Raw genomic sequence first — 14,774 nt, forward strand, 5'->3', positions numbered from 1 at the left:
GTTGTGTGACAGAGCCGGGGAGAAAAGCCTCTAGGTGGAAATAGAGTCTAGAAATTATAGTTTTAACATATTTACAAATGTACAGTTCCACAGAGAAGCCATGTAAATCAATGTGATGCCTCACAAACTGGAAAATGGGTTGTCTCTTAACATAGAGATTTTAACAAATGCACTGCTTCACATTGTATCCCTACTCTATACTCTCTACTAATCTCAACTCTCTACTAATATATACTCTCTACTCCTCTCTACTACTCTCTACTAATATATACTCTCTACTCCTCTCTACTACTCTCTACTAATATATACTCTCTACTCTCTACTCCTCTCTATTCTCTACTCCTCTCTACTCTCTACTACTCTCTACGCTCTACTACTATCTACTCTCTACTACTCTCTACTAAAACTTCTCTCACTCTCCACTACTCTACACTCTCTACTCTCTACTACTCTCTACTCTATACGTTATACTACCCTCTACTACTCCATACTCTACACGCTCTACTACTATCTACTCTCTACTAATCTATACTCTACTACTCTCTACTCTCTACTACTCTATACTACTCTATACTACTCTATACTCCACTACTCTCTACTACTCTATACTCCACTACTCTCTACTAATCTATACTCCACTACTCTCTACTACTCTACTACTCTATACTACTCTATACTACTCTATACTACTCTATACTACTCTATACTAATCTATACTCCACTACTCTCTACTACTCTATACTACTCTATACTACTCTATACTACTCTATACTACTCTATACTACTCTATACTCCACTACTCTCTACTACTCTATACTCCACTACTCTCTACTACTCTATACTCCACTACTCTCTACTACTCTATACTCCACTACTCTCTACTACTCTATACTCCACTACTCTCTACTACTCTATACTCCACTACTCTCTACTAATCTATACTCCACTACTCTCTACTACTCTACTACTCTATACTACTCTATACTACTCTATACTACTCTATACTCCACTACTCTCTACGCTCTACTACTCTATACTACTCTATACTACTCTATACTACTCTATACTACTCTATACTACTCTATACTACTCTATACTCCACTACTCTCTACGCTCTACTACTCTATACTACTCTATACTACTCTATACTACTCTATACTACTCTATACTCCACTACTCTATACTACTCTATACTCCACTACTCTCTACTCTCTACTACTCTACTACTCTATACTACTCTATACTACTCTATACTACTCTATACTCCACTACTCTCTACGCTCTACTACTCTATACTACTCTATACTACTCTATACTACTCTATACTACTCTATACTACTCTATACTACTCTATACTCCACTACTCTCTACTACTCTATACTCCACTACTCTCTACTAATCTATACTCCACTACTCTCTACTACTCTACTACTCTATACTACTCTATACTACTCTATACTCCACTACTCTATACTACTATATACTCTACTACTCTATACTACTCTATACTACTCCATACTACTCTATACTACTCTATACTCCACTACTCTCTACTACTCTATACTCCACTACTCTATACTAATCTATACTCCACTACGCTCTACTACTCTACTACTCTATACTACTCTATACTACTCTATACTACTCTATACTACTCTATACTCCACTACTCTCTACTACTCTATACTCCACTACTCTATACTAATCTATACTCCACTACGCTCTACTACTCTACTACTCTATACTACTCTATACTACTCTATACTACTCTATACTACTCTATACTACTCTATACTCCACTACTCTCTACCACTCTACTACTCTATACTACTCTATACTACTCTATTCTCCACTACTCTCTACGCTCTACTACTCTACTACTCTATACTACTCTATACTACTCTATACTACTCTATACTACTCTATACTCCACTACTCTCTACTACTCTACTACTCTATACTACTCTATACTCTACTACTCTATACTACTCTATACTCCACTACTCTCTACGCTCTACTACTCTACTACTCTATACTACTCTATACTACTCTATACTACTCTATACTACTCTATACTCCACTACTCTCTACTACTCTACTACTCTATACTACTCTATACTCCACTACTCTCTACTAATCTATACTCCACTACTCTCTACTACTATCTACTCTCTACTAATCTATACTCTACTACTCTCTACTACTATCTACGCTCTACTACTCTATACTACTCTATACTCCACTACTCTCTACTACTCTATACTCCACTCCTCTCTACTACTATCTACTCTCTACTAATCTATACTCCACTACTCTCTACTACTATCTACGCTCTACTACTCTATACTACTCTATACTCCACTACTCTATACTACTCTATTCTCCACTACTCTCTACTACTCTATACTACTCTATACTACTCTATACTCCACTACTCTCTACTACTCTACTACTCTATACTACTCTATACTACTCTATACTACTCTATACTACTCTATACTCCACTACTCTCTACTAATCTATACTACTCTCTACTAATCTATACTACTCTCTACGCTCTACTACTCTACTAATCTATACTACTCTATACTACTCTATACTACTCTATACTACTCTATACTCCACTACTCTCTACTACTCTACTACTCTATACTACTCTATACTACTCTATACTCCACTACTCTCTACTAATCTATACTCCACTACTCTCTACTACTATCTACTCTCTACTAATCTATACTCTACTACTCTCTACTACTATCTACGCTCTACTACTCTATACTACTCTATACTACTCTATACTCCACTACTCTCTACTACTCTACTACTCTATACTACTCTATACTACTCTATACTCCACTACTCTCTACTAATCTATACTCCACTACTCTCTACTACTTTCTACTCTCTACTAATCTATACTCTACTACTCTCTACTACTATCTACGCTCTACTACTCTATACTACTCTATACTCCACTACTCTCTACTAATCTATACTCCACTACTCTCTACTACTATCTACTCTCTACTAATCTATACTATACTACTCTATACTACTCTCTACTCCACTACTCTCCACTCTATACAACTATATACTCTATTCTACTCTCTACTACTCTACTACTCTATACTACTCTATACTACTCTATACTCCACTACTCTCTACTAATCTATACTCTACTACTCTCTACTCTCTACTACTCTATACTCTATACTACTATCTTCTCTCTACTACTCTCCACTCTATACAACTATATACTCTATTCTACTCTCTGCACTCTACTACTCTCTACTCATTATATACTCTCTACTACTCTCTACTCACTATATACTCTATTCTACTCTCTACTACTCTCTACTACTCTCTACTCTCTATATACTCTCTACTACTCTCTACTCTCTACTCTCCTCTACTCTATACTTTCTCCTACTCTATACTAGTATACTTTCTACTATTCTATACTCTCTACTACTCTAAACTCTACTACTCTAAACTCTCTACTACTCTATACTATCTAATACTCTCTACTGCTATACTTTCTCCTACTCTATACTACTATACTTTCTACTATTCTATACTCTCTACTACTCTAAACTCTACTACTCTATACTCTCTACTACTCTATACTCTCTATTGCTCTATACTTGCTGCTACTCTATACTCTCTACTACTCCATACGCTATACTACTCCATACGCTCTTCTACTCTCTACTACTCTCTTCTACTCTCTACTACTCCATACGCTCTTCTACTCTCTACTACTCTCTTCTACTCTCTACTCACTCCTACGCTATACTCTCTGCTACTCTCTACTACTCTATACTCTCTGCTACTCTATACTCTCTGCTACTCTATACTCTCTACTACTCTCTTCTACTCTCTACTCACTCCTACGCTATACTCTCTGCTACTCACTCCTACGCTATACTCTCTGCTACTCTCTACTACTCTATACTCTCTGCTACTCTATACTCTCTACTACTCCATACTCTCTTCTACTCTCTACTACTCTCTTCTACTCTCTACTACTCCATACTCTCTTCTACTCTCTTCTACTTTCTACTACTCTATACTCTCTTCTACTCTAAACTCTCTACTCTCTATACTCTCTATACTATATTCATAACAATTTTTTTACACCGTTATTTAATCTTTATTTAACTAGGCTAGTCAGTTAAGAACACATTCTTATTTTCAATGACGGCCTAGGAACGTTCTGCCTCGTTTAGGGGCAGAACGACAGATTTTTAACCTTGTCAGCTCGGGGGATCCAATCTTGCAGTGATGACAACGCACTCCACTAGGAGCCTGCCTGTTAGCGAATGCAGTAAGCTAAGGTAAGTTGCTAGCTAGCATTAAACTTATCTTATAAAAAACAATCAACCAATGACTGTCATTGCTCCAATGTGTACTTAACCATAAACATCAATGCCTTTCTTAAAATCAATACACAAGTATATATTTTTAAACCTGCATATTTTGCTAAAAGATATCCAGGTTAGCAGGCAATATTAACCAGGTGAAATTGTGTCATATCTCTTGCGTTCATTGCACGCAGAGTCAGGGTATATGCAACAGTTTGGGCTCTTTGCGAACTAATTTGCCAGAACTTTACGTAATTATGACAACATTGAAGGTTGTGCAATGTAACAGGAATATTTAGACTTATGGATACCACCCGTTAGATAAAATACGGAACGGAATAAACGTTTTGTTTTCGAGGTGATAGTTTCCAGATTAGTCAAAGGTATATGGTTTAGAGAGAAATAGTCGACATGTTATAATTCCTGTAATAACTTGCGGCTGAATTTGAAAGGGGTTCCTTCGTTATTTTACCGTTCATGTCTTCCATAGAGAATATCTTGATCTACTTCAAATAAGGTCTGTGTTTCGTGCAGGCTTAAACCGCCTCAACGTTTTGATACCCGTGTAAATCTCACTAGGATAAGGTAACGTTTGTCAACATATTTTCATAAATCCACTCTACAATTTTTTTTATCTTCGCTTATATTTAGCCAATATTGATCAGAGTTACCTTGTCCTATGGATATCTACACAGTTATAAAATTGGCACGGTGATGTAAGCCTACACGAAACACAGACCTTATTTTAAGTGAATCTAAAAATATCCTATGGAATAAATGAAGGAACCGCTTTTCAGATTTTGCTAGGTGTCATGGGAATTATGACTCGCACTTTGGTTGTCAATTCTTACCATGCCCATTATTAAAATAGGATTTCCTGCATATAGAAATTAAAGTTTTTGTTTTCAACATTCATCACAGGTAACTTAAACTCTATTTTTATTCAAACAGTTGAGAGTATTTGTCTCCTAAGCAGACTCTTCAGTATCATTGTCACTTCAGAGCTGTGTGCGTGTGTGTATTTATGTATTATATTAAGTTAAAATAAAAGTGTTCATTGTTCATTCAGTATCGTTGCAATTGTCATTATTACAAAAATGTGTGTGTGTGTATGATATATATATATATATATATTTTTTTTTATTATAAATAAATCGGCCGATTAATCGGTATCGGCTTTTTTGTCCTCCAATAATCGGTATCGGTATTGGCATTGAAAAATCATAATCGGTCGACCTCTACTCTCTACTACTCTCTACTACTCTATACTCTCTTCTACTCTACACTCTCTAATCTCTACTACTATATACTCTCTAATACTCTCTACTCCTCTCTACTACTCTATACTCTCTACTACTCTATACTCTCTACTACTCTCTATTCCATACTCTTTACTACTCTATACGCTCTACTACTCTCTGCTACTATATACTCTCTACTACGCTCTACTCTCTACTACTCTCTACTACTATATACTCTACTACTCCATACTCTCTTCTACTCTATACTATCTACTACTATATACTCTCTAATACTCTCTAATACTCTCTACTACCTACTACTCTATACCCTCTACTACTCTCTACTCTCGTTTACTCTCTACTACTCTATACTCTCTACTACTCTATACTCTATACGCTCTACTACTCTCTGCTACTCTATACTCTCGTTTACTCTCGTTTACTCTCTACTCTCTACTCTATACTCTCTACTACTCTCTACTACTCTGTACTCTCGTTTACTCTCGTTTACTCTATACTGTCTACTACTCTTTACTCTCTATTAGGGTTGCAAAGGGTTGGAAACTTTCTGGTAAATTTCCAGAATTTTTCCAGACATTTTCCACAGGAAGTTAAGCCCTGGAATTTGGGGAATTTTGCTGAAATTCATCAAAAAAGTTAGCTTATAACATTGAGCCTTTTTTGTGGGATACACATAAGGCAATTCTAGGTCTTGTGGCATATTTTGGTTAAGCTATCCCCAATTCAATGGAATTGCAACCCTCTGCATGCATAGTGCATTCTTCCATCACATGTACAGCTGATTCTCAAGATCTTGCACACTAATGAGATGCTATTGCTCCCACACTACTACACTGTCTGACCCAAGGACTACATGCGTTCTGGTAAGTTTTGATTACAATACTGGGTGAGGTGAATATATTTTATATGACATTCATGATTTTTTGCTAACTAGTAAATAGTACCCTACAGCAAATTGTGTTTAAATCATTTCTAACTTGTTAACAATTTCTGCTAGTTAGTTTTTGCTACCATGTGGGTTTTAGCTTGCTTGAGCCTGCTAACTGAGGAGTGTTAATTCACCTGTTTCCATACATGTTTCATTTTAAAACATATATCTTACAAAGGAGTTGTTTAATCTAATTGCATAACTATTTATCTGTACATGGAATTGTATTTATTTATTTTTTCAAATTAAAAAAAACTCTTTACAGGAAAATGCCAAGGGCACTATCTGATGTGTGGAGACATTTCACCGCAGCTAATGTAGGAGGAAAAGCTATGCACATTTGCAAATACTGTGCCAAATCTTATGTGAAGAATGCAACAAAGATGCAGAATCATCTGGCCAAGTGCATAAAGTTCCCTCAGTGCTCACAACAAGCAACCTCTGACAAAAGTCCCTCTACTTCTATTCGAGGTGAAAATGATGACTCAGACACCTTATTGATAGCAACAGCTCATGGTCCTCCTGGAATCAGAAGTTTTTTTGACTCAATGGAGTAAATTTGTCCATTGAGAAATGCTGATAAATGTCTTGCTCGAGCTGTGTATGCAACTGGTTCACCTCTGATGCTCACAGGCAATGTTTTGGATATGTGGAGACACCCAGCCAGCACCTGCCCTTCATTCTCATTCTGCTGAGTCCCTTGACAGAGAGAGAGAGCCGTCTCAGCTCAGCTCCCTGCTCTTTCATTTTATTTTCTCTATACTCATGTGCACACAGGGAGAGTTAGCCATTGTTCATGACTCTCAGTTCCATTTCATTACATTACACATAAGAGTCATTGTCATTTGACAAAGGCGTTAAGCATAAGGACCTTACCTTTCATATCAGCGAGAAATGGATACACACCTTTATAGGGCTGGCGTTAGTGTTCCCACATGGCCACATCTCCATGTTACAGCGCGTGTTTACAGAAGACAGACTGCAGATGGAGGGACCACCTATACTAATTAGCATGCTCCGAACACCTGTGTGTAACAGAAGAAGTGTTCCAGAAAAGTGCTGTCTCTGAAACGTGTTGTCACTGAAACGTGTTGTCCCTGAAACGTGTTGTCACTGAAACGTGCTGTCTCTGAAACGTGCTGTCTCTGAAACGTGCTGTCACTGAAACGTGCTGTCACTGAAACGCGCTGTCTCTGAAACGCGCTGTCTCTGAAACGTGCTGTCTGAAACGTTTGCGATTATTTTGATGTATATGAAAGTAAAGGGCTTTATGTTTCTAGAACCGTATCGCAATTGAGAATTGATTCCCGTTTAAATGGAGTATTTATAAGCTATTGTTACAGGTAAACCAATTTTCCTTTGTGTGTGTGTGTGTGAGCGTGTGTGTGCGTGTGAGCATGTGTTTGTGCGTGCGTGTATGTGCACGTGCGTGTGTGTGTGTATGTGCATATTTCTGAACTCATAAATGACTAGCACATAATAACCATACACTCTGAACATTCTGTATGGCAGCATTACTCATCCAACTGAAACAACTGTTTAGGTCACATATGTACTTAGAACATCAATCATCTTCAACTTCTCCTTCAGTGAAGTGAGGCGTTGCTTGTGTTGCTTGCGATAGTTTTTTTCTGTTGGGGAAAAAAAGGCCTAAGTAAGTTAAGATAATTATATGATAATTGCTTTGGATGAGAGGCTCTCTCGCTATATGGTGTGGGCAGGACACTGGACGTGGCTACTACTGCTGCTGCTACTGCTACTGCTACTACTACTACTACTACTACTACTACTAGGCTATCACTACTACTACTACTGCTACTACTACTACTACTACTACTACTACTACTACTAATGCTACTACTACTGCTACTACTACTACTAATGCTACTACTACTACTACTACTACTGCTACTACTACTACTACTACTGCTACTACTACTACTACTACTACTACTACTACTACTACTACTACTACTACTACTACTACTACTAATGCTACTACTACTACTACTGCTACTACTACTACTACTAGGCTACCACTACTACTACTACTACTACTGCTACTACTACTACTACTACTACTACTACTACTACTACTACTACTACTACTACTACTACTACTACTACTAGGCTACCACTACTACTACTACTGCTGCTGCTGCTGCTGCTGCTACTACTACTACTACTACTACTGCTGCTGCTGTGTGAGCCACGTGGCATGCTGTGTGAGCCACTTGGCATGCTGTGTGAGCCACGTGGCATGCTGTGTGAGCCACTTGGCATGCTGTGTGAGCCACTTGGCATGCTGTGTGACCTACTTGGCATGCTGTGTGCGCCACTTGGCATGCTGTGTGCGCCACTTGGCATGCTGTGTGAGCCACTTGGCATGCTGTGTGAGCCACTTGGCATGCTGTGTGAGCCACGTGGCATGCTGTGTGAGCCACGTGGCATGCTGTGTGAGCCACTTGGCATGCTGTGTGAGCTACTTGGCATGCTGTGTGCGCCACTTGGCATGCTGTGTGAGCCACTTGGCATGCTGTGTGAGCTACTTGGCATGCTGTGTGACCTACTTGGCATGCTGTGTGCGCCACTTGGCATGATGTGTGAGCCACTTGGCATGCTGTGTGAGCCACTTGGCATGCTGTGTGAGCCACTTGGCATGATGTGTGAGCCACTTGGCATGCTGTGTGAGCCACTTGGCATGCTGTGTTAGCCACTTGGCATGCAGTGTGTGGTCAAACATCCTGCCTCCCTGCTTGCAGAGAATGAGAGAGCCAGCCACAACCTGCCCTCCGAGCCCCAGCAGACAGCTTGAAACCCGTCCCTCCATCCCCATCCCCACTTTAATTGAGTCCTCCTAATGCCCCCTTTTATTTCGACATGATATGTTAATATGTTACGCTTTGCCAAGAGACCTCAGTCTTCTTTTGTTTTGTGTTTAATGAAGGAAGACGTTCCTCCCCCTTTTCCCAGATAAAGTAACTATGGGGAATTTGGCTGTGCTCAACTCAACTGGGAGCAATCGCAGGGAGGTGAGGCATATATACTCTGAGCGCTTCATCCATCAACACAATCTGCTATGGAGAGACGATGTGTGAGCTTCCTACACAGATCCGTCTCTTTCTCCCCAGTCAGCGCTAGGCTGGGAGGATAGTCAGAATACACCACTGCTCATTCAGCTCAATCAGTCACGCAAGGCAGCCAGCCCCCCAAAAAGATCCTACGGCACACAAATCAGACTGAGTTATAAGAAAGTCTCTCATTTGAATTCCCCTCCACCAAACAGAAGGTGATAGCGCATTGCGCCGTGCAGTCTGCAAGAGAAGGCCCTCCTTGTTTCCAGGTCAAATACCTCCATCTCATCTCCCAGCTGTGGGAGGGAATGCCAGGCATGGTCGATCAAGCCTCTCCACTCTGCCACAAAGGGAGCAAGGCAGAAGAGATCCTCCTCTCAGTCAGTCACAACCCCACTCAGACAAGCTTCACAGCCTCTGTTTGTGTTGAATATTTCATTGTCTCTCTCTTCCTCTGCCGGCTCCTCAAATGACCTTTAACGGCACAGCCAAACTTCCCCTCTCTCTGCTCTCCTTCCTCACTGCCAGACTCCATCTCACAATAATTATAGTCAAACACTCTGCAGAACCCTCTCTTCTATCAAAATTCAACAGCACCTAAAATAGCCCTAAACAAGTGATGGGGGGGGGGGGGGGGGGGGGGGATAGTTACAGTTACATATCGCAATATTATTTCTGAAGATATTGTGTTTTCTGCTAGGTAGTGTTAGCTAGCGCTAGTTGGCTGTACCGGCACCAAAACTCTGGTATTTTTCATCTTATAGCTTGTTCTCCATCTTCTTTTTAAATAGTGAACCAAAATGTTTTAAATACTTTTATTTCCATGACTGACCAAAACTCCTTTTCTCTTTCTGCAGAAGACTTATAGTGACAATATTACATTTAGCTAATGCTCTTATCCAGAGTGACTTACAGTAGTGAGAGCAATACATTTTCATACTTGTCCCTCATGGGAATCAAACTCACAAGCCTGGTGTTGCAAACACCATGCTCTACCAATTGAGCCACACGGAACATATGGTGAATATGTTTGTAACATCAAATCTCAACAAAATCACAGCATCGAATCACAATACCTATAGAATCCTGGGAATTGCAATACATATTGTATGGGCACCTACGTCTATTGATAATATCATATTGTGAGGTCCCTGGCAATTCCCAGCCCTAGCCCTCACTCTCAGGACTGTATAAGAAATTGCAGCCCATTGATTTGATGTGCCGAGGGAACAATGACCACAGCTATTGAGGCTACTGAAAGCAGAGCGTGTGTTAACTATGGATGAGGTCAATCCATTTCACTCTATGGTCTGGGTCTCCTCTCACTGTTAGTGACAGAGCTGCTCTATAAGAAACTTCAGGTCCATTTCAATTTCAACCTGGGTATCTACTCTGTATGTTAATAATATGTAATAAATCGAGAAGAAACATCCAGTATGTCCTCAGGTACTGGGGATCACACACTGTTATATTCACACGGACGTTCAGCTTGCTAGCGTAAGTATTACAGAGATTCTCATGAGCTTATGCATGAGATCTGGCTACCATGACAACCCAATTACCATTGTGTTCCCTGTACAGCTCCTAAGGAACTTACATCTGCATCCGTGAAGTTGATGCATTCCCAAAGATAACTCCTCAGGAAGACTATATGTGCTTAAAGGAGTGGAATTCTAATGTGAACAACGCTAGCAGGCAGCAACGTCGCAAAGTACCATCTTAGCGCTGAGGGAAGAGTTGGTCTGTCTCAGTGAATTAAGAAATGAACTTTCAGAGTACCTTGAGTCTCTCTGACACTCCGTCAGTGAAGCTGATGGTAAACTCCTCCACCTTGGGCACCTTCATCTTGGATTTCTTCTGGTCCGTCTGGTACTCAGTCCGTGTCTTCACCACCACCTACAGAGAAAGGAGAGGACAAAACACAGTCAGTTACAGTGACACAGCAAAAAAAACAATTCCCTTAGGGGTTAGCTGGACTTCAGTTAGACAGAGCCATCATTCCGCACAGTCTTACTCTTATGTCATCACCGTGTTATCTATTCAAGGGCAGAGAGAGAAACATAAAAACTCTAACCTCTGTCTCTGTCTCTGCCAAGCAACTGTCAGGGGTTGGCTATTTTAGGCACTGGCCTGTATGATGCACCCCAATCAGAACCAATCCACTCTCTTTTAACACGATGTAGAGGAACAGAGAGTTGGGTAAGCAGAGGCCTGTCCCAGTAATGTCACTCTGCCATTCTTTACTGAAATTGGCTCAGAATAGCAGTCAAAACACAGAGAGAGATAAAAATGTGCACGTGATTACATTCTGAGTGCTCCCGAGTGGCGCAGCGGTTTAAGGCACTGCATCTCACTGCTAGAGGCGTCACTACAGACCCTGGTTCGATCCCGGGCTGTATCACAACCTTCTTAACTGACTTGCCTAGTCAAATAAAGGTTAAATTAAAAAATGTAAAAACATCCACGTGAGCCTCATTGTGCTGCTTGTATGAAAGTCTCATTGAAGATTTTGTCAGAAAGTATACTCTTCAGTAAATGACTGATGAATTGAGGACATTGTACTGCTGTTTCCTTACCACTGCTACAGGCCACTGTGACTGGACTGATGTTTCCTTATCACTGCTACAGGCCACTGTGATTGTACTGCTGTTTCCTTATCACTGCTACAGGCCACTGTGACTGTACTGCTGGTTCCGTATCAGTGCTACAGGCCACTGTGACTGTAGTAATGGTTCCTTATCACTGCTACAGGCCACTGTGACTGTACTGCTGGTTCCTCATCAAATCAAATCAAGTTTATTTTATATAGCCCTTCGTACATCAGCTAATATCTAGAAGTGCGGTACAGAAACCCAGCCTAAAACCCCAAACAGCAAGCAATGCAGGTGTAGAAGCACGGTGGCTAGGAAAAACTCCCTAGAAAGGCCAAAACCTAGGAAAAAACCTAGAGAGGAACCAGGCTATGAGGGGTGGCCAGTCCTCTTCTGGCTGTGCCGGGTGGAGATTATAACAGAACATGGCCAAGATGTTCAAAATGTTCATAAGTGACAAGCATGGTCAAATAATAATCAGGAATAAATGTCAGATGGCTTTTCATAGCCGATCATTAAGAGTTGAAAACAGCAGGTCTGGGACAGGTAGGGGTTCCATAACCGCAGGCAGAACAGTTGAAACTGGAATAGCAGCAAGGCCAGGTGGACTGGGGACAGCAAGGAGTCATCATGCCCGGTAGTCCTGACATATGGTCCTAGGGCTCAGGTCCTCCGAGAGAGAGAAAGAAAGAGAGAAGGAGAGAATTAGAGAGAGCATACTTAAATTCACACAGGACACTGGATAAGACAGGAGAAGTACTCCAGATATAGCCAACTGACCCTAGCCCCCCGACACATAAACTACTGCAGCATAAATACTGGAGGCTGAGACAGGAGGGGTCAGGAGACACTGTGGCCCCATCCGATGATACCCCCGGACAGGGCCAAACAGGAAGGATATAACCCCACCCACTTTGCCAAAGCACAGCCCCCGCACCACTAGAGGGATAACTTCAACCACCAACTTACAATCCTGAGACAAGGCCGAGTATAGCCCACAAAGATCTCCACCACAGCACAAACCAAGGGGGGGGCGCAAACCCAGACAGGAAGATCACGTCAGTAACTCAACCCACTCAAGTGACGCACCCCTCCTAGGGACGGCATGAAAGAACACCAGTAAGCCAGTGACTCAGCCCCTGTAATAGGGTTAGAGGCAGAGAATCCCAGTGGAGAGAGGGGAACCGGCCAGGTAGAGACAGCAAGGGCGGTCCGTTGCTCCAGAGCCTTTCCGTTCACCTTCACACTCCTGGGCCAGACTACACTCAATCATATGACCTACTGAAGAGATAAGTCTTCAGTAAAGACTTAAAGGTTGAGACCGAGTCTGCGTCTCTCACATGGGTAGGCAGACCGTTCCATAAAAATGGAGATCTATAGGAGAAAGCCCTGCCTCCAGCTGTTTGCTTAGAAATTCTAGGGACAATTACTGCTACAGGGCACTGTGCCTGTTCTAAGGACAATCATCACTGCTACAGGGCACTGTGACTGTACTGCTGGTTCCTTATCACTGCTACAGGCCACTGTGACTGTACTGCTGGTTCCTTATCACTGCTACAGGCCACTGTGACTGTACTGCTGGTTCCTTATCGCTGCTACATGCCACTGTGACTGTAGGGCTGTTTCCTTATCACTGCTACAGGCCACTGTGAATGTATTTCTGGTTCCTTATCACTGCTACAGGCCACTGTGACTGTACTGCTGTTTCCTTATCACTGCTACAGGCCACTGTGACTGTACTGCTGGTTCCTTATCACTGCTACAGGCCACTATGACTGTACGGCTGTTTCCTTATCACTGCTACAGGCCACTGTGACTGTACTTCTGGTTCCTTATCACTGCTACAGGCCACTGTGACTGTACTGCTGGTTCCTTATCACTGCCACGGTGACTGTACTACTGGTTCCTTATCACTGCTACAGGCCACTGTGACTGTACTGCTGGTTCCTTATCACTGCTACAGGCCACTGTGACTGTACTGCTGGTTCCTTATCACTGCTACAGGCCACTGTGACTGTACTGCTGGTTCCGTACCACTGCTACAGGCCACTGTGACTGTACGGCTGTTTCCTTATCACTGCTACAGGCCACTGTGACTGTACTTCTGGTTCCTTATCACTGCTACAGGCCACTGTGACTGTACTGCTTTTTCCTTATCACTGCTACATGCCACTGTGACTGTACTGCTGGTTCCTTATCACTGATACAGGCCACTGTGACTGTACTGCTGGTTCCTTATCACTGCTACAGGCCACTGTGACTGTACTGCTGGTTCCTTATCACTGCTACAGGCCACTGTAACTGTACTGTTCCTCTTAGATATCTATCTGCAGACAATCTTCCCCTGGACCTCTCTAACTTGACAAATTACAGGAACTGAATGGTGCTAGCGCTTCCAATAATAGGATCAAGTAATACATTTCCAAAATAATTGCACCTTCCACAAACCGTTGGTACCTCCTCTCTCCACAGCACAACCTGGAATTAACGGCATTATATTGTCCTGAAGTCTCCAAGAGACTCAGCTACTTGCCCTGAACTCTGCAATTACA

General features: G+C 41.6%; 1 protein-coding gene across 1 annotated transcript in view; it reads right to left on the bottom strand.

Annotated features, from left to right (window-relative positions):
* LOC129868243 (neuronal vesicle trafficking-associated protein 2-like) overlaps positions 1 to 14,774 on the bottom strand; it is a 39,592-nt gene that overhangs the window by 18,488 nt on the left and 6,330 nt on the right. The window contains exon 3 of the mRNA XM_055942044.1: positions 11,411 to 11,527. Coding sequence (XP_055798019.1) covers positions 11,411 to 11,527 — 117 coding nt within the window. The remainder of the gene's footprint in view (positions 1 to 11,410; positions 11,528 to 14,774) is intronic.

Source organism: Salvelinus fontinalis, chromosome 13 (assembly GCF_029448725.1).
Source record: "Salvelinus fontinalis isolate EN_2023a chromosome 13, ASM2944872v1, whole genome shotgun sequence".
NCBI lineage: Eukaryota > Metazoa > Chordata > Actinopteri > Salmoniformes > Salmonidae > Salvelinus > Salvelinus fontinalis.